The sequence below is a fragment of the Carcharodon carcharias genome, chromosome 3, assembly GCF_017639515.1.
Source record: "Carcharodon carcharias isolate sCarCar2 chromosome 3, sCarCar2.pri, whole genome shotgun sequence".
In the NCBI taxonomy this organism is placed as follows: Eukaryota; Metazoa; Chordata; class Chondrichthyes; order Lamniformes; family Lamnidae; genus Carcharodon; species Carcharodon carcharias.
In genome coordinates, this window is record NC_054469.1 from 97,814,329 (window position 1) to 97,835,662 (window position 21,334).

Below are 21,334 nucleotides of genomic sequence, written 5' to 3' on the forward strand. Positions count from 1 at the left end.
TGCTTCAAGGGAATTCTGGCGTAATTATACACATTCGTTCCCTAAGTCTTGAATCATTTTCTTGGTAATTCATGGGCCTAACACGCAAACATGTAAACACTTTGTGGTTGGTTTACGAAACACTACTGAAATGCTAAAGAAATTCTAATGTAGTTTACTTAGAGAGATGATGAGGGATGTTAAATGGCGTGACTTGGAGAAAAAAAGAAAACTGACAACCAAAATAAAATGAATTGTGGGTCCAAGGTAGATCTTTCAATTCTGGAGAGAAAGATGGAAGTCATTTAAAAAGAGCAGATATCAATTTTCTGGCATGTACTATGATAATGTGTCACTATTTAGCTGGCAATTTGCCCTAACAACAAAACTTTATCAGCATATCCATTGATGTCAAAGATCCTTAATTTGAGACAGGATTATTTAGTCATTTGTTCACCTCTGGGGCCTGCATATGAAGATTGTTGCTCTTTTTGTCATTTCTAAGACCAGGATTTTCCTGTTGGCGAGGAGGTGGGGCCCGCTCGCCGACACATAAAATGATGTGCGGTGATGTCGGGCGGAACACTCAACATCACTGCGCCCGATTCAAATTTTCAGCTAGGCGGGGGCTCAGCAAAATCAGCTGTGCACCCGCCGACCTGTCAATGGCCAATTGAGGCATTGACAGAGTTATTTAGGTAATTAATGGACCTCTATGGGCAGGGTGAGGTTTCATGTAGGTTTTAAAAAATGTAATCAAAGTTTTTTTTTAAAAGTAATGGACATGTCTGAACTCATGTGACAGTGTCACATGAGGGGACATGCCAGGGATTTTGTTTTCTATATCTAATCTTTTTTACAATAGAGTCGATCTTCCTGAGGCAGCACCTAGCCTCAGGGAGATGAGTGCACTCTTTCATGAGCATGCGCGAAAGAGCACGCTCTTGGATTTAGGGATTCCCCCCCGCCGGCACAGGGAGTGCATAGTGCTTCCTTGTGGACATCATGCTGGATGGGCCTTAATTGGTCCGCCCACGTAAAATGATGCCGCGCCTCCAATTGGGGACGCCGATTGGAGGCGCGCCTATACTTCAACTTCCCCCCCCACCACCCCCAATGGGGGAAAATCCTAGCCTAAGAGTTTGGACAGTCTCAAACAGATGTGAATAGGTGCGGAGTATCACATGTAAAATTCTCTACAAGTTGGTAGAAATAGCCAAGCTGATTCTCTGAAATTTTAAGGGTATCTAGTGTGAGAAATTGATTCATTCAGCTTGTAGGTGGTGTTCATCTGAGGCTGAGGATAAGCCTTTTGATTGAGGCAGTGTCGAATGAGCTTCACACTGCATCCGGCAAGGAAGTGCTCACTATTGACAATAGATGATCAAAGTGGAAAAGTATTTAATTCCCCAGTAGTCACATCTATCACGTTGATAAGCACAAGACAGAAAGTCCATACCACATCAACCTGGGACAGCAAAAAAAGTCCCAACATTATAACAACGTATTGCAATATGTTTCACTCCAGTATCTAGTAATTATGTTAAATATTACTAATTTTGTAAAAAAAAATTACAAATCACCAAAGAAGAAATTGCAAAAATAGAGCAGTTTATTTGATTAAATTGGTTTGAGGAGGTTTCTGAGATTAGTTCAATAACAAGTAAGCAATGTAGAAGAAAATTAATTAAATAGGTCTGACACTTAGATTAAGATAACTATGTGTAAAACAATCTGAAACTATTTAAACATATTAATTTAAGCTTACTCTAAAATTTAATTATTTATATTTACTATGTTGATGATATTCAGAATCTTAAATATGCGGGAGTACTTTAACCATCTATACATACCCTATAATTGATGGGGAAATATCTTGTCAATGTAACGTCTTCTGGTCACATTAGTATCTCTTCTCCCTTGTCAAACAGGTTAGATATCAGCTAAAGTGATAATTTGCCTGTCTCTGTTATTTGTTTCTCTAAAAAAGCAGCATGTTACATTTAACTTGGAGTGGATAGGCACTAATAGTTAAACATTTATTTAAGATTCAAAGAGGTTGATTTCAAATTTTTTTCTAAGTGATCTGCCTATATTGTATAATCTTCAAAAGAATTGCGTGCAGAAGTACTAGGGAGCTGGCTGCAAATACGTATACAATTATATGGCTTAAAATATTCATTTTCAAAAAAAAAAGAGATCAACTTGATTGGTAGAATAGTTTATAGTAAATGACCATGTTAAAATTATAAGTAATGTCACATGAAGCTTTCTCAAGAACACTTCAGGTCACCCAATGCAATGTGACTTATTAAAATGCTCAAGCTCACCATGAGAAAGAATTGTGGCAACTGGGGCTCGGTATCACATAAGTGCAAGTTGAGCAATATGTCAGAATATTGAACTCAGTTATATAAATGTTATATCAAGGGTCTTATTTAGTGCAATTTTCAAATATTTCAGCTCAATATATATTGGAATTTATCTTCAGAACTGGAAATGTTCAGCTTCACCCACAGAACATGAACCTGACAACAACAAATCATAATCTGATTTCACCTTTAAACCAGCCATACAGTACCAGTTTTATTTAGTGAAGCTAAGGAAAATAGATTATTTTACATACACTATATATTGCTGAATAAAATGGTTTGCATCGTATTTGCCTCTTTGATATCCTGATCACATCAACTTCCAGTGCATATTACACAAATTGAGAAACAATTTACATGAAGTGGAATTAAAAAAGCTGTCAATAACATTTGTTTAATTTTCTTTAGGCTGATTGCACTCAGAATAAAAACTTTCCAAAAGTGATTCCTGTTTAGTCAAATAAGTAGAATTGTGATGGATTTTAAAGAAAATACAAATCAGTTAATTTTCAAATCTGCAGTTTTACAAATATTAAATCACCAAGTCTTGTGCTTTTGATATCTATTTCTCAGACGTTACATTGTTTGGAGTATCACCCTATTCTTTACTGTGATTTTTCCTAACTTTGAAATAGTAGATTTCTTACATATCAATCATAGCATTCAATCAGAATATAATGTTTTAAGACATACTAATGGAAAATTTACAATAAAAGTAAATAAAAAATCAATATTAATAAATCCAGTATTTTGAAACGTTAAGCGGCTGCAAAATTGATTTCACATAAATGTAATTTGAACTAAATGAAGGAATATACAAAAACAGGAATATCTTCAAAATTCATTCACATATTTCTAATCTGAGGTACTTAACTCTCACCAAAACCTGAGATCTAAGCCACACATGATTTTTTTTTAAAAAAAACTGTTGAGCATGTATTTCATCATTAGCTCAGTATTGTTTGTACTTCCATGTACAGTTCTCCAGTGAGCTACACAGATGGGTTTGTTCTGTTGTTTTCTACAGCTGTTTGATCCAACTGACGAGCAAAATTAATAAACACCTATTCAGCAAAAAGAAATCTAATTATAAATCAGATAGATAATCAACTATTGTTACCATGTAATCAACAGTGTACGTGCAAGGAACATAAGTCTATAATGCATGATGAACTTAATTGCATTTTCATAAAATCTATATGAAATGCTACTATGAAACTTCACAAGTTTCCCTAATTGCATGGCACTTCAAGAAATCTAGCCTGGATTATACGCTTCCCAGCCGGCAGGTTTGAATGCGGGATGCATGTAAGATCTAGCAGGCGGACCCATCCACCCCTACACTATACAATTTTGCCAGCGGCGGTGCTGCTTTGGGCAGCCTACCTGGCAGTGGGTCAATTGAGACTCTTAAGTGGGCAATTAATGCCCACATATGGGTCTCATTCTGCTGTTGATGGGGTATAACCAGTGGCGACAGAGGATAACGCCAAGCGCCTAGGCCGGCAGATTTCCCTATTGGTGGGCTGGGGGTGATGGGGGTCACTACTACTTAACAGGCCCCCTTGGCCCATCAAAGGCCCCTTTACAAGGTGTAACCCACCACTCCCCCCACCCCCCACCAGGTTCCCCTCCTCTATAGCCTCTTAAAACCGCAGCTCCCCCCAAGCTCCTTGCCGGGGCCTGTAAGCCCGGCAACATGGAAAATCCCTGACTCACCTGCTGGACTGGATCTAGTACAACTCGCCTCCTAAAGCCCCGAGTGCGGTACCAGCAGTGGCCATCGCTATAGCAATAGCGCTGCCAATGGAAAGCTACCGGTCTCTGATTGGCCGACCGCTCTCTGAGACAAGACGTGGCTGATCCAAAACGTCAGAGTCAGCGTCCAGCCCATCAACACACATTGGCTGATAGGCTGTGACTTTTTAGTCGAGGGCAGGGGGGTTAACGGTGGGGGTGAGTGGTGGGGAATCCCGTGGCCCATATAATTCAACTCTCTGGGTGAAAAATGTGTAGCCCTAATTACATTCCCTAAACTTTTACAGAGAGGAAGAGTAAAATGCAGCAGTGTAAAGAAGAGAAGAACTAGAGGTAGAGAAGGTTTGAGAAACCATCCCACACTTCCTTCCAGCAAGGTGAAAACCATGCTGGCCACTTTGAAGGTCCAGGGAGGGCTCATAAAATCCACTAAGTGGCCTGACCGCCAGCTCCTGCCTGACCGGACTCTCAAAGTTTGCAGGGGGTGGTGGAGACGCAGGCAACCACCCATCCCAGGGCCTATTGAAGCCCTTAAATGGCCAAATGATAGCCACTTAAAGGGCTCAACCTGCCCTCGCCATCATTTTACCTACGGCAGGGAAATGCCCACGCCATGAAGGAAGCCCGGCAGCTTTAGCTGTGTGGGCTGGTGTTGGGCAAGGGGAATCTACTTTGCAGGTCCTCTAGGCCCTTCGGAGGCACCCCCTCTCCCTCCAGGTCATCCTCCCCCCTTGCCTCTCAAACTCAGCACCCAAACCCTTCGCCTGATGCCGGCAATACCCCATTCAGGCTCCTCTTTATCGGGACTGCCTGTAATCCCAACAGTGGCCACTTCTCCAGCCTGGGACTGCTGAGACTACAGAGCTCCCAGCCATCCAATTGGCTGGCAGTTCTCTAAGGCAGCACTTCCTCCTGAGATAGGGGTAGAAGTCCCACCTTAAAGTAACTGATGCTGTTCCCAGCTATCACTTTGGTGGGCAGACTCATCACCAACTTTTTCTTCGGTTGGTTGGGGGCCACAGTGTCCAATAAAATCCAGCCCCATGTCTGTGATATTAGTACTATTTTCAGCATTACAGATTGTGAGCTGAAACCCGGCTAGTCCTATCCACTAAATTAATTAAATACAAGTATCTAGTATTAACACTACTCAGTAAAGAGGCTAGTCTTCAAGTGTATGAGCTAACTGTAGCGCAGAGCCTTGTGGATGGAGTTTTGCAGTATCAAGATGACAGCCCATGATGCCAGTTCTGTTGTGAGCTGTTATTTTGAATTATTTGTAGATTAGCCTTGTAGATGACGACTTCAAGATTAGCCTTGCAAGCAACTGTTGCAACTCTTACCTTGCAAGCTGCAAGAAGGTTCAGCTAACAGCAGGAAAGAAGTGTGGAATTCGGAGTCAGATGTGCAATTAATTCCCCTAGTCCTCAGGCAACCCTTATAAAATGTCTGTTATTTCACACCTTTCAGTGTCATATGTCAATATAAGCATCAAAGGAAACTGACCAGTCCATAAGCAAACAAAAGGAATAAGCATAGAATAAAATGATTAAAAAAAAGAGCAAAAGGGAAAAATGTTTCATCTTGCTTTGTTTCGTGAACACAGTACAATTAGGATTTTACTGGCTTGCATTAATTATGCACAAATATTAGCAGTTCTGAGGAAATAATATTAGAACTGGTCGCAGTTGGCCTTTTCTTGTCTACATATCAAATGATTGTACTATACCTGGTCTAGAGTAGCTTGGCTAATGGAATAGTGTTTGATGTTGAGTTCCTCTTTATTGTTCTCAAGAAACTGGAACATCTTTGCTAAATCTCCTTTTTTCTGTGGCACCTGATACTCCAGAGAACAGTGATGTTGTTCCTGGGATAAAGGAATGCAGTGAAGATGAATTACATAGATTATGATTTTACATTACAATATTGTATTGTATTGAGTTGCAGATTGCAAATTTAGCCCTTTATTCTCCAGAAGGATAATAGCCCTCGGCCCTCCCATTAATCATCACAGGTTCAATTTAAAAACGTTATCTCTCCTTTTCTTTTCCCTTTATAAAAGAGATCTTAAAATAGAGGCATTTCCAGAATCTGATTCTTTTATTTCTGATTGGCACATGGGATTACGACATTATTGCAATTAGTGAGACTTGGTTGCAGGAGGGGCAGGACTGGCAGCTCAATGTTCCGGGGTTCTGTTGTTTCAGACGTGATAGAGGGGGAGGGATGAAAGGGGGAGGAGTGGCATTAACAGTTAGGGAAAATATCACAGCTGTGCGTAAGCAGGACAGCCCGGAGGGCTCGTCTACAGAGGCCATATGGGTGGAGCTGAGGAATGGGAAAGGTGTGACCACACTAATAGGGTTGTGTTATAGACCGCCCAATAGTCAGAGAGAATTGGAGGAGCAAATCTGTAGAGAGATAGTAGACCGATGTAAGAAACAGAAGGTTGTGATAGTAGGAGATTTTAACTTTCCACATATTGACTAGGATTCCCATACTGTAAAAGGACTGGATGGCTTGGAGTTTGTCAAATGTGTTCAGGAAAGTTTTCTAAATCAATATATAGAGGTACCAATGAGAGAGGACGCAATACTTGATCTCCTATTAGGGAACCAGACAGGTCAGGTGTCAGAAGTATATGTAGGCGAACATTTTGGGTCCAGTGACCACAATGTCATTAGTTTTAAGCTAATTATGGATAAGGATAGGTCTGGTCCTTGAGTTGAGATTCTAAATTGGAGAAAGGCCAATTTTGTGGAAATGAGAAAGGATCTAGGAAGAGTGGATTGGCATAAATTGTTTTCTGGCAAGGATGTGTTCAGTAAGTGGAAGGCATTCAAAGGCGAAATTCTGAGAGTGCAGAGTTTGCATGTTCCTGTCAGGCTTAAAGGCAAAGTTAACAGGCATAGGGAACCTTGGTTTTCAAGGGATATTGGCGATCTGGTTAAGAAGAAGAAAGAAATGTACAGCAGGTATAGGCAACTAGAAGCAAATGAGGTACTTGTATAGAAAATGTAAGAAAATACTAACAAAGGAAATCAGGAAGGCAAAAAGAAGACTTGAGGTTGCTTTGGCAAATAATGTGGAGGTAAACCCGAAGGGTTTCTACAAGTATATTAAGAGTAAAAGGATAGTAAGGGACAAAATTGGTCCCCTTGAAGATCAGAGTGGTCGTCTATGTGTGGAGCCTCATGAGATGGGGAGATCTTAAACAGTTTTTTTGCATCAGTATTTACTCAAGAAACTGGCATAGTGTATAAGGAAGGAAGGGAAACAAGCAGTAGTTTCATGGAACATATAGAGATTAAAGCGGAGGAGGTGCTTGCTGCCTTACAGCGAATAAAGGTAGATAAATCCCCCGGGCCTGACATGATATTCCCTCGGACCTTGAGGGAGACTAGTGTAGAAATTGCAGGGGCCCTGGCAGAAATATTTAAAATGTCCTTAGTCACGGGTGAGGTGCCGGAGGATTGGAGAGTAGCTCATGTTGTTCCGTTGCTTAAAAAAGACTCCAAAAGTAAACCAGGTAATTACAGGCCAGTGAGCTTGACGTCAGTAGTAGGTAAACTATTGGAAGGTGTTCTGAGAGATCAGATATATAATTATTTGGACAGCCAAGGGCTGATTAAGAATAGTCAGCATGGCTTTGTGCGTGGTAGGTCGTGTTTAACGAACCTTGTAGAGTTTTTCGAGGAGGTTACCAAGAAAGTAGATGAAGGAAAGGCTGTGGATGTTGTCTACATGGACTTTAGTAAGGCCTTTGACAAGGTCCCACATGGGAGGTTAGTTCAGAAGGTTCAGACACTCGGTATCCATGGAGAGGTTGTAAACTGGATTCGAAATTGGCTGTGTGGGAGAAGACAGAGAGTGGTAGTGAATGATTGCTTCTCACACTGGAGGTCTGTGATTAGTGGTGTGCCTCAGGAATCTGTGCTGGGACCATTGTTGTTTGTTGTCTATATCAATGATTTGGATGATAATGTGGTGAATTAGATCAGCAAGTTTGCTGATGACACTAAGATTGGAGGTGTTGTGGACAGCGAGGAAGGCTTTCAAAGCTTGCAGAGAGATCTGGACCAACTGGAAAAATGGACCAGAAAATGGCAGATGGAATTTAATGCGGAAAATTGTGAGGTGTTATATTTTGGAAGGTCAAACCAAGGTAGGACATACACAGTAAATGGTAGGGCACTGAGGAGTGTGGAGGAACAAAGGGATCTGGGAGTTCAGATACATAATTCCCTGAAAGTGGCATCACAGGTGGACAAGGTTGTAAAGAAAGATTTTGGCATACTAGCCTTCCTAAATCAAAGTATTGAGTATAGGAGTTGGGATGTTATGGGGAGGTTGTATAAGACATTGGTGAGGCCAATTTTGGAGTATTGTGTGCAGTTCTGGTCGCCTAACTACAGGAAGGATATCAGTAAGATTGAGAGAGTGCAGAGAAGATTTACTAGGATGTTGCCGGGTCTTAAGGAGTTGAGTTACAGGGAAAGATTAAACAGGTTAGGACTTCATTCCTTGGAGCGTAGAAGAATGAGGGGAGATATGATAGAAGTTTACAAATTTATGAGGGGTATAGACAGACCAAATGCGAGTAGGCTCTTTCCACTTAGATTAGGAGAAATAAACACGAGAGGACATGGCTTTAGGGTGAAAGGGTAAAGGTTTGGGGGAACATTAGGGGGAACTTCTTCACTCAGAGTGGTGAGAGTGTGGAATGAGTTACCATCTGACGTGGTAAACATGGGGTCACTCTTAATTTTTAAGAATAAATTAGATAGATACATGGATGGGAGAGGTCTGAAGGGTTATGGACTAGGTGCAGGTCAATAGGACTAGCGGAATAATATTTCAGCACAGACTAGAAGGGCCGAATGGCTTGTTTTCTGTGCTGTAGTGTTCTATGGGTCTATGGTTCTAATATTCTGGGGTGTAAACAAGTAGGTGAGAAAATTGCAGATACATCTTTCCAAATTTTCTAAAGTTCTCTAGATTTGGGGATTGTGTGTTTGGATTTTAAAATTGCAATTGTCACTCCATTATTTAAGAAGGGTTTTTATTTATTTATGGGATGTGGGTGTCGCTGGCTAGGCCAGCATTTGTTGCCCATCCCCAATTGCCCTATATGCTGCCCTTGTCCTTCTAGATGGCAGCAGGCACGGGTTTGGAAGGTGCTGCCTAAGGATCCTTGGTGAGTTGCTGCAGTGCATCTTGTAGATGGTACACACTGCTGCCACTGTACATTGCTGGTGGAGGGAGTGAATGTTTATGGCAGGGATGCCAATCAAGCAGCTGACAGGGAGAAACAAGCGGGGGAGGAGTTGGGTTGTCAATTAAGCCATTTGAGAGCTTAATTAAGTGTACTTTCCTGATGCCATCTGGACTTTATAGTCACTGTTCAGGCAACTTGCTGAGCTAAGAGCTCTCCGAGGAACATTGGTGGGCTCCCAGCAGCAAGCCAGGTTGCAATTGGAGCCAGAGGCTCTATTGAATTGGGAAGGTGCTGGCTCATAAATGGCCACCACTACATCAGTTACTGTGGGAGGCTGGCAGTTCTTCAGTCCCACCAGCACTACCTGGAGCTGTGGCCACTGCTGGTACTCCAGTAGACCCCCAACCAGAGGCTAGTGATGGTGGCTTGAGAAAAAGGTGATTGGGGATGGCTCACTTGGCACCTGGGATGGTCAAGCAGGTCCCAGTGAGCAGGCCAGGGGGATGGAGGGTGGGGAGGGCTGATGTGGATGGTAGATGGGGCTGTTACAGTGGGCGTGGCTCTTACTGCTGGCAGAGCCCTGCGTAAGGCATGGGGCACAGGGCATGCAATCGGGAGGACCCCCTACCCCTGGTGGCATGCCCATGTGGCATGGGCATCTTCCCATTGCTGGTAGAACACCATTGGTGGTGGGATGAGGCTCTTAAGTGGCTCTTAATTGGCCAATTATTGGCCTCAATTGAGCTAGGTCTGGGAAGGGTGACCTCGAAGGAAGGTGATGGGCTCTCCACCCCATGCCTCTCCACTTCATTATACAGTAGTCCCTGTCATCCAGCCTGCTCCTAGGCAAGAGATGGCATTAAATTCTGCCCATCAAGTGGTTCTTTAAATTGCCCCAGAGCTTAGCCCATCTTGCTTCATTATGCTTGTTGCTTCAAGACTGAAAAAGGAAGGTGTTGCCTGCACATTCGTTGACTAATTTTGGTATGATAGCATTGAACATCCAATGACTTAGCACATATGCAGAAGATGTGTGTGTGCGCATTACTGGAGTTCAGTTCTGCATGGACCACATGGGACTTTCCCATTAGTTTAAATCTGTGCTTTTCTTACACAACTTTCTAATTGCATTTTCCCATGGTACATAGTTGTCAGTTTCTATTTTATATAAAATACCTTTAAGATTGTGCCTGGGAAGTGTGTCTCCAGCAGCACTGTGAGCTGTACTGAATCAGTTGATTTTTGGCTGAGGCCTACTTTAACTGAATAAACCTCACCAAACCTAATCGACAAAGAAAATGATGAGTTATGGTAAACTGAAGGTAATGCATAAAGTTTTCATGTATAAATAATTATTACATTACCAGAAAAGTCTAAAATCCTAAGAAAACTTTTACATTAAAACATAGCCCATTTTCCTGGATCATCGGCATTTTACATTGAAAAGAACTCATTCCCTCACCGATAGATCTTACAGCAATTTTCAACCTCATTTCTTGGTGAATTCCTTTGTCTTTGGCAGATAAGCAAATCAGCATAAAACTCCCACCTCGGAATTTCCTTCAGTATTAACAAGCCATGAGGCGCATGGTGAGCAGAAATGTCATTCTTTGGGGTGAGGTGTGGGTGTGGCATACTCATCCTCTTTTTTGTCTGAATTAATCTGGTTAATCTGTCAAAATCATCTGGGTGCATTGAGTGCTGCCACTTTTTGAAATCTATACATGGTGTTGATGAACTGTTTAAAATTGATTTAATGTCAATATGTATTTTGTTTAATTTTTGGACCTCAGTTTTTTTAATTGAAATCTTCTAAGTTATACCAGCAGTATCATTCATCCTCTACAGACATGCCATTAGTGACTGAGGAAAAAAGTGCAAGAAAGGCAGCTTGCACCTTAAAGAAGGGGCAGGTATGATTTTCTTCTGTCTGAATGTGGCCATTATAGTTTTACCGACTGGTAAGAAAATTGGTCTCAGTTTGCACTTAACATGAACGCTTAAAGGGAAACAGGCAATAAATACATTAAAGTGGTGAGCATATGTTAAAAAACAACTTACATTTTTATAGTACCTGAAGGTAATAAAACACCCCAAGGTGTTTCACAGGAGCATTATAAAACAAAATACGATGTCACATAAGGAGATATTAGGTTAGATGACCAAAATCTTAGTTAAAGAGGTAGGTTTTATGGAGGGTCTTAAAGATAGAAGATTGGAGCAATTTTAATCTAGGGTACTCTTGTTGGCATCATTCCATCAATGAGTGATGATGGACCCCACAGCAAACAATCTATTTAGTGGGGTGTCTTCATTTGGTGTACATTTGCTGATGGCTGTGAAGGTTAATCCTCGAGGAGCAGATTTTGCCACAAGCGCCACATGTAAAGTTGCCAAGTAATGATGCAGGCTGTTGTTTTCACTGTTAGCACCTATTGCTAAGTTACTATAGCCATTGGTTGTTATGATGGTGCATGCCAGCCCATGGGGATGTCGCCATTTCCTTCTTTCGCCAGCTGGTGACATCCAGCTGCAATAATCAATGTTTAGGGCCTTCTTGTTATGCTTGCAAACATCTTTGAAGTGGAGCATTAGTCATCTGGCTCCAGCTATCTCACCACACAGAAGGTCCTTGGGTTGTGACGGAAGAATAATAATTTTCATAATATTCTTCTGGTTTATTGTGAAGTAGGTTTATAGGGGTAAGTATAGTATCGGTGTGATTTAATTACATTTGGAGTAAAGTAGACTGCAAGCTTGAAATAATCAAAAGAAGCTAGGTGTTTGATATGCTCATGAGTAAACATGGATGTTGGCTTAGCACGTAAGGTGTGAAGAGAATTTGCATTTTTGGATAAATAAAGGGATTGTTGGATTTCAAAGGGATCTTAGTCAGTTTACAACTAGCCAGATAAGCAAGGCTAAGGAGCATGTTTATTTTTCCCAAAGATTACGGACAATATTGGCAACATGAAAGTTTTTTTATATTATGAGGAAGATAAGGTTTCAAAGACATGGAATCATAGAATTTGCATATTAAAAAGAGAGAATCATATGTAAAAGGGGATGAAAGGCTATGTGGGAGCAGGCCATGTAAGATCCAACTGGAGTGTGTGAATTAGCCTTAATGAAGCCTCCAGCCATTTGTGCATAATTCTGATATATAATGAAACTGAAATTGGGGAAAAGCCATTTGGAATTCCATTGTCAAATGGGTATTGTGTTAACTTGATGGTTCTGTTTTAATTCTAAAATCTATTTTGGACTGTTGCCTTAAAGGGGTTGTAACTGAGGTTCAGGTTGGTTAAGAATTTTAGGAGTTATTATGATAGTAAGTAATTGTCATCTTATGTATGTTCTTGAAATATTTTATTTTGCTAATAATGTCACGACTCACTGGAGATATTGTGCAGTAAAATCAAGCCCCATTATTCCTCGAGCTGAGTCAATGTGAAAAAGTTTGACCAAACCACCAGATTGCCTCAATTCTACCTAACTGTTTATTTGGATTAACAGAGTACGAGCACAGGTTTGTAAACTTAATAAGTAAATAACTGTTTATTGAATAAATTATCTTTAACTAGTGGCAAAGGAAAGAAATATGAACTGCTGACTTCCAACTCAATAACTTAAAATCTACCCCTTGCTAAACCCCTATACACAAACACACACACACACAGACACACATACACACACAAGAAAGACACAAAAACATGGACTTTAAGGGTGAGATAAAACAGTTCAATAGCGCCAATCCAGAGTACAGGATTAGATGGGTTGACTTTGATTGATGTCTTTAAATTCCTTGCAGATTGTTGCTGATGACACGAGGTGGTCTCCCAGCACTTTCAGTTGAAAAACTTGTTTTTCAATGTCTCTTCGGGCAATTTTTCCCCTTTTCCTCTTGACAGGGGTTTTCAGAGAAAGCGGGTTACAGAGATGTGAGGGATAGCCAGCTAGCTATTATGGCAGAATTTCTGGAATCTTATACACTAGAGAGAGAGGTTTCAGGTCTTCCATCTTTTCAGGCTAGGAGCTAATCTGCTTGCACTGTTACCACACAAACCCCAAGTCACCCTGTCAGGAGTTAATTAAAATACTGTCATCATGCAGTTTCCCTTAGTCCAGGACCCATTTCTGGCACCATCCTGTTCTCTTATGGCACCCTATGTTCCAGGATAGCAACATTGTAAATATTCCTCACCCTGCTCCAGTGAACATGTCTTTCAACTGCAGCCATGATAGTTTTTTTTAAAGCCACATACCGCAAGATAAATTTTAAAAATGAGTTTGTTACAATAAATATTTTAATTTAAATTTTAAAATCTCTAAAGGTCTTGGTGGACTTGTTACTTCTGAATTCAATGCACACATCTTGTAATAAATACAAATTGCAAAATCGCTGTGATAGCGTGACCAAGTTTCCCTTGCAGATTTAGTCTGCCTGGCCACACATCATCTGCCTTGCCATAACAGGTATACGACCATGTTCCATCCTGTGGGCATGCCCAATCCACCAAAGCCACCTCTGTTTGATTAGTGCCAACACACATGGGAACTGTGCCTTTGAAAGGACTGCTGTATTCATGATTTTGTCCGACCAGGATATACCCATAATGCATCCCAGACAATGAAGATTGAAGTTATTTAGCTTTCTTTCCTGGTAGCTGTAAGTAATCCATGTTTCACAGCCATGCATAGCAGGTTGATGAGAACACAAGCCTTTTAAACCATCAGCTTGTTCTTCAGGGTCAGCTTGACGTTATTCCATGCACATTTCACGAGTTGGTCAAAGGTGGTAGCTGCCTTCCCAATACCTGTATCAAACTCTGCATCAAGGATAGATTGTCTGTCACTATGGATCCAAAGCATCAGAATTTGCTAATCACTTCCAGTGAGATGTTATTTAGTGTGATCAGGGGTGTAGATGCAACACCTTGTCCCCTGACCATGGTTTTCTTGATGCTTATAGTCAGGGACAACAGGTTATAGGCATGGGAGATAGAACATGAGTCTTTGTAGCTGAGTTTCTGCGTGGGCAGTATCGTCAGCATAGGGGAGTTCCCTGATCAGGACGCGATGTGTTCTTTTGTCTTTGTTTTCAGTCTTGATAGATTGTAGAACTTGCCATCTGACCTAGTGTGCAGGTAGACTTCTTCCATATCTACATGGAAGGTAAAGACTAGAGCATGGAGAAGATGATACCAAACGGAATGGGGACTAGGATACAACTCTGTTGCACTCCATTCTTCACTCTGAAACTGTCAGAAATGGAGCCATCAAACTTTACAGTGCTGTGCATGTTGTCATGGAAGCAGTAAATGAGACCGAGGAGCTTTGGTGGATAGCCAATTTTTCCCAAAATCTTGTTGAGTCGTACTCTGCTGATGGTGTTGAATGCCTTAGCAAGATCTACCAAGGTAAGGTAACACTTGTAGCTGTTGTATGGAGAAGATTGTGTCCAAAGTAGATCTGTCAGCAAGGAAACTGCACCATGCTTCTGGGTATACTTGGTCTGCAAGTCAATGGAGTCTTTTCAGTATGATCCAGGCAAAGGCCTTCCCAGTGATGCTAAGGAGTGAAATGCCCCTGCAGTTGTTGCAGTTTCCTCTGTTGTCTTTGTTTTTGTATAATGTGGTGATTTTGCCATCACGTATCTCCTGTGGAATGGAGCCTACCTTGCATCAGAGAAGGAGAGGGACATGAAGGTGTGGCAATAGATGAGACTTTCCATACTTGAGTAGTTGGCTGGGGTTCATCCTTATTGCGTACCCTTGTGTTTGCTAAGCAGTCTATGGCCTTCTCAAACTCAAGTGATGAGGATTCTTCATCTAACTCATCCATGACAGGAAACTGCAAGATAGATTCAAGTGCAGACTGGGAAATGTCCAACTAACAGGAGTACAGCCCACAGTCATGTTTGACTCAGCTGACATCTGTTCACTTCTATCGGTGAATACTTCACTATCTGCTGACATCAGAGGAGAAACTCTGGTGATGGTAGGGCCAATCGCCCTCTTGATTCTTATGCATAGCTCATAGATTTCCATTGTCACAGGCAAATTGGATTTCTTGACGTAAGTTGATCCAGTGTTTGCATAGTATCTCCTTTTCTTTTGCAAGGCTGTTTTGGCTATTTTCATGTCATGCAGTGAAAACACTGCTGCTGGTTTACATTGTGTATCATGTAGGCTTTATTTTTGCATCAATGACAGAATTCTTCTCAGCTGAGTGGGATGTTCAAGAGGTCAGGATTCGATGAGCATAGATTATTGGAAAGCTAGGGAAGACTACAGGGATAGGAAACAACAAGGCCATATGGCAGGATTTGAAAACAAAAATGAGAATTTTAAGATCCATTGCTTGACCAGGAGCCAATGAGGTTCACAAGTACAGGGATGATAGGTGAACAGATTTTAGTAAGACACAGGCAGCAGGGTTTTGGATGGCTTTGAGTTTATGGACATTGGGAGAATAGACAGGAGTGCATTTAAACAGCCAAGTCTAGAGGTACAAATGAATGAGGAATAAAAGGATGTGATACACGTGAAGAAGATCAGCATTTGCAGATTCCTACTGGCTGTAAAACGTACCTGCTTTTTATATGCTTAGGAGAACCAATACATTTTAATTTCCCATTTACCATAATGGCAAGTCTTGTACACAAGGCTTCACATTCCTCCATACTGAAGAGGGATAGAAAGAAAAGCGGATTAGGCAGAAAAAAGTCAATGCAAGTAACAAAAATAATGGAAACTACTGGTGACCATTTTTACCTAGTGTGTAAATATATCATGTGAGCATTTACCTTTATTTGAGCTAGGTATTTTAGAAATTCTGCAAAAGGTGACACAACAAAAGTGATAACAAGTAATTAAAAGATAGCGGGACTTAGCATTTGTTACTTTCAGTAAGTTCCACATCCATTGAGTACCTAACAGGTCAGTTATTAACCCAGTATCATCAGTAATTAACCCAGAGGGGGTTTCAAATCAGTGATGGTTCACTGCTGAAACAATCAGTACATTTCAATCAACTACAAATATATTGGCTGAGATCTCCCAGACTTATTAAATTCTTGGTTGTCAGAACCAATTGTGGATCCTGACACCACTCGTGTCATCAGAGCTCCAGCATAATCTTATTGTAGCCAATTAACAGATTGCCTCTATTGGGATAGCAGATGAAATTTGGAGATGAAAGGGCTAATCAGGAGCCAGGATGTGAGGGAAGCCAGTAGATTTCACTGTAACTACAGTAGGAGTGCAGCTAGAGTTACTGGAGCACAAGAGGGAGCTGGAAGGCTATTCTTAAGCCCCAGCACTCTCAGTGGCAGTAGGCTGCATGAGAGAGTATTGCAACAGTAGGCTTCTGCTTACCCTTGAATGCAGCCTTCCTGTTTTTATCATATACTTTGCAGACCGCAGTGTAGACGAAGCCTCTGGGTCGTTCTATTGTGCATTCACCTCCTGGGAGCTGACACACTATGCACACAGTGGAGGTCCCAGTCACCTCCAGGTAAAGTGGAACGGCATGGAAAAAGTCACCTTAATTGACTCACCAATTGCTGGGTGGGTAATCATTGCTGCTGGGAACCTGCCTCTAGGAAAAACACATAGCGGCAGCACATGTCCAGGAACCCGCCTGACGTGGTTTAAACAGAATTTTCCCTCCTACCCCCACCCCTCTTAGCCTCCTCCATGGAGTTCAGAAAATCCTGACCATTATTACATTTCATTAGCCATGGTTCTTAGTACCAGTAAATTGGACCAGTAAATTTATGTTAACCATGACGATATATAGTGAACATATTCCAAGTTAAATTACATAGTATTAAATAATGTGAATATATGTTAGCTTAGTGTGTTTTTACAGCCAAGCCAATATAAGCAGCAACACTTGTCACAGAAAAACTAATCTTGAAAGGAAAATGAAAGGAAACAATGATATGATTTGTGATGTAATGAAATTCTTGCAGCGATTATGAAATCAGCTACTATTCATTATAATTAAATAAGGAAATTGAAATACAAATAAAAATGACTTGTGGCATGATGTTATGGCACAAATCTGATCATCTGGTGTAGTGCTACATGGCAGCGACATTTTAAAAACTCTTCTAGGATGGAGGGGTGGAGGTGGGGTGTCAACAGCAAGAGAAGGGTGCCTTCCTGCAACCCATCCCCCTTCCTTCCTTATGCCAAGTCTCTCGATCAGGCACAAAGTGCCTTTGAACAAGGGGCTCCCCCAGAAGGCTGCAGGCAAACCCGACAGGATGCGTTAGGCAGTGTCCCTGCATGGTAAGAGCCTGCATGCCACTGGTTGAATACCTGGTTCAAAGGCCTCAAATTACTTCCGGGCAGGAAAGCCTCTTGCATGCCTTCCTGCCCTGGACTTAATCCAGGGAGGTGGGAAGGTTGGGATCCCCACCCCACCTAGCTCCTGGTCAATCACAATGCACCACCTCCCCCAGCCTCTGAATTCACCACTGAAGGGCATTAAATTCCATCCTACATTATTGGACAAAACGTTTAAGCTATATTAAACACCTATACAGTGGGCAGAATATTTAGCTCGGCAGGCGGGCACACATGAAATGACACACGTTGATGTTGGCTGAGCGTGCCGATGTCAACGCGCTGTGTGCAATAATTTGGTTGGCCGGCATGCACCGGAGCCAGCAGCGTAACCACCCACAATTAAAAGGCCTATTAAGGCCATTAAGTTGGCAATTGGCCTTAATTTTTCACTGTAAATCACTGTAGGATTAGCAACAGAAAAAAGAGAATTAGAATAACTACTTTTGTTCTAGCTATGAGCTATGAATGCACATTGTGTCATTCCTTACATAACCTCACGTTGCATTGGAAAGCCACAAGCCCATTGCCTGCATATTTCTGATGCTTAAAGGCAATGTACAAGGGTGCAGAAAATATCCTCTAAATATCAACTGTTACAGTGAGGGGAAACTGTTCTTTTCCTATTTTCCATGGCAGATAATGATGGAACATCCTAATTACTGGTTATTAGCAAGATAATTTGAAGAAACACTCTGTTTATATTGATATGATAGCCTGCAAGAGAAGCTGATTGGCAGCTGCTCACAACATTTATTGAAAATTCCTCATGACCCAAAATCAGGTGCCTGGCTTCACTAAAAATGCCCCCATCATTTAAAGCAGTAACGCAAACAAAGTTTATTCAATAGTGATTTAGTTACATCATCAAATATTCAAGATATCAACATTCATGAAGTAGAGATTTAAACCAATTATTCTCACGGAATACATGAACTGCATCTCAGGAAACCTAGAAAGATAAGGGAAGAAATCTGTGAAGCAGTGAAGGTTAGTTTGAAGATGTTCACACAGACAGACGTTCAGTCAAGTTGTGCCCCAAAAGTCACCTAAGCCACAAGTAAAAAGCATTTTTGCATAATGCTGTTAATAGCCCAACGTTATCTCTCTGGTTTGGAAAGTCCAAATGAGTGCAATACTATTGTTGTTTCACAGTTGTAGTAATTGTCACATATGCCAAAAGTCTTGTTGATGTACCTGTGTGATGTCAGGACTGCAGCACACCCAGCCTCCACTTCACTCATGATTGCCTTCCAGAGATAACGTTTGGATTCAGGATCCATTCCTGAACTCGGCTCATCCTAAATATAAAGAACCATCAAAGCGTCACCCTCAAAATACTCGTTTGCACTGATCATATAATGACAGTTGATACATTTAAGCTGCAGTATCATTTTTACTCAGTTCTATTTGTTAATTTCAAGAATAGTTTTACCAATCTTTCATAGGAACACGAGAGCTGATCTTTTTATTACTGTAGTTCCTTCATTACAAATTCTGTATTATAATCAGGTCCATGTTGCCACCTCTAAGTAATAGAACTCCTTGATAACATACTGGGCCAGATCTTCCTGTATCAAGAGTGGCAATGCACTGAACTTATGCTGCTGGTACATGTCAGGGTCCTGAAGAAGTCCTGATGCCTGCACATGCACTGTAATTGCCTAGGAAGTTTAAAATTCCAATGGGCTGATTTGCACTGCCCGGGGCCTTCTATAAATATCTCTTATATTGATCTCAGTGTCTGAGACTTGGGCTAGATATGCACTACTTACTCTAGAATGGTCTTGGCAGAGACTAGTAACTTTTTCTCAAGAAGAATAAATCAAATCCCTAGATATTTACTAACAGAATAAAGCCATGTGCTTCCATGGATTAAAGCAGAAGAATTTTTACTATGTAACAGTCAAACAAAGCAAATACTAAATACTATCTTAGATACCCTCCAATACTCTCAACCCAGAATCAACGTAAGTTGAACATTAATTAACAACCAAATTGCCATTGATGATAAACTACAAATTACACATTAAACGGCAGGTAAAACTAAGACATATCTTCCAAAGTCCACAGCATATGTGCCATCAAATTCAGCAACAAAGTCCTTCAAAACTCTTGTTTTCCTCGTGAAGAATTTCAGCTCCTTTGCTTCTAGGAGTCTGATCCCCAGCCAACAGTCATGCACAACCAGAGTTCCACAGACACAATCTTCACCAAAAATGGCACACGTCTGCAGAACCTCCTCAACTCAGCCTGCAATGGTCTGCATGGCATAGATCCACCAATGTTATCTTGAAGAAATAGGAACAGCTACAGCAATTGCACCATTGCTTATACTCAGCTTCTGGACCAAGCCGCTGTTTTCTTCAGCCTGCCTGTACTGCACCATTAGGATCATCATCTACTGAGCTCTGATGGTTCTGTCTCCCTTTATATGATTCAACCAGTTTCAGTTTCCCCAAAAGTTTTGTTTCCCAATCTCAGTTTCAGTTTTAGCTTCCTTAGAAACTGGGAGGGTCAGTTTCATTTCTTAGTTTCCCTTTTTGATTTCCCTTTTCAGTTAGGGTACATATCAAAAAATATAAGCTTTAAAACCAGCATTTCATTACAACCCAGAGACTTACCCTAGACTTGTTACAATGTTTAATCTCTGGTGAATCTCAGTGATTAACAGCACAACCCACCCCATAATCACCCACACATAATCCCCCACAACGTCAACAACCCCCAACCCAACTACCTACCACCCAACCACCTACCTCACCCCCACCGCCCCCCACCCCCCCCCACCCCCCGATCTGACTACCCAAACCCCAGACCTGCCTACCCAACCTTCCCAACTAGGTCAAAATCCTGGAACTCCCTTCCTAAAAGCATTATGGGTGTACCTACACCACATGAACTACAGCGGTTCAAGAAGGCAGCTCACCAGCATCTCCTCAAGGGCAACTAGGGATGGGCAATAAATGCTAGCCCAGCCAGCAAAGCCCACATCCCGTGAATGAATTAAAAAAAAACTACCACCCCCACCACAACCTGACCACCCACCTAATCTGACCACCCATCCTCCCGACCTGACTACCCACGCTACCCAACCCATCCACCCACTCAGATTCCAAGCTGGAGAGCTTCAGTCTCATGTGGGGCTCCTTGTTCAGGTAGTTTTCTTCTTTGTTTTCAGCCACACACTGTCAAAATCTGATCTCACAGTTGTATAACAGGAACTTAAATCTTGCTTATACAGCTACCTTTTGCTTATGATGACTCATGTCACACATGCGAGAGCCAGTATGGTTGCGTGATGCCACGCATGTGGGGTTAAGAATCCTGGCATTCTCTCATATGGTCTCAGTGGTGGTGTATGCATAAGTGATTTGTATTTTGGGTTAGCCTGTGGACCACAGGGAGGAGCCTGGATCACACTTTCAGAAGCGTTGCCCTAACTGCTTTCTGTTCACACTGTCCAGTGCTCAGTGCATCAAACCTCTGTGTTCCATAATATGCGTCCCAGGCAACTGAAACACTACATTATTCACCCCTAATTTTGTAGAGTCCTCAAATTTCCTCCTGTTGTTATGCATAATATATGTATATATTTAGACAAGTTGCTGAAGAACATAGTACATACTGAAACAGTCATGAGATTGAAG

The 21,334-nt window shown here is 41.5% G+C and overlaps 1 protein-coding gene across 1 annotated transcript in view; it reads right to left on the reverse strand.

The window, feature by feature from the left end:
- Positions 1 to 1,569: 1,569 nt before the first annotated feature.
- Positions 1,570 to 21,334, reverse strand: part of LOC121276590 (ATP-binding cassette sub-family A member 13-like) — a 242,695-nt gene continuing 222,930 nt past the window's right edge. Inside the window, exons 41-45 of the mRNA XM_041185175.1 lie at positions 18,882 to 18,985; positions 15,921 to 16,013; positions 10,504 to 10,609; positions 5,839 to 5,976; positions 1,570 to 3,415 (exon numbers count right to left, since the gene is read on the reverse strand). Of these exons, the coding sequence (XP_041041109.1) occupies positions 3,344 to 3,415; positions 5,839 to 5,976; positions 10,504 to 10,609; positions 15,921 to 16,013; positions 18,882 to 18,985 (513 nt within the window). The 3' untranslated portion in view covers positions 1,570 to 3,343. The remainder of the gene's footprint in view (positions 3,416 to 5,838; positions 5,977 to 10,503; positions 10,610 to 15,920; positions 16,014 to 18,881; positions 18,986 to 21,334) is intronic.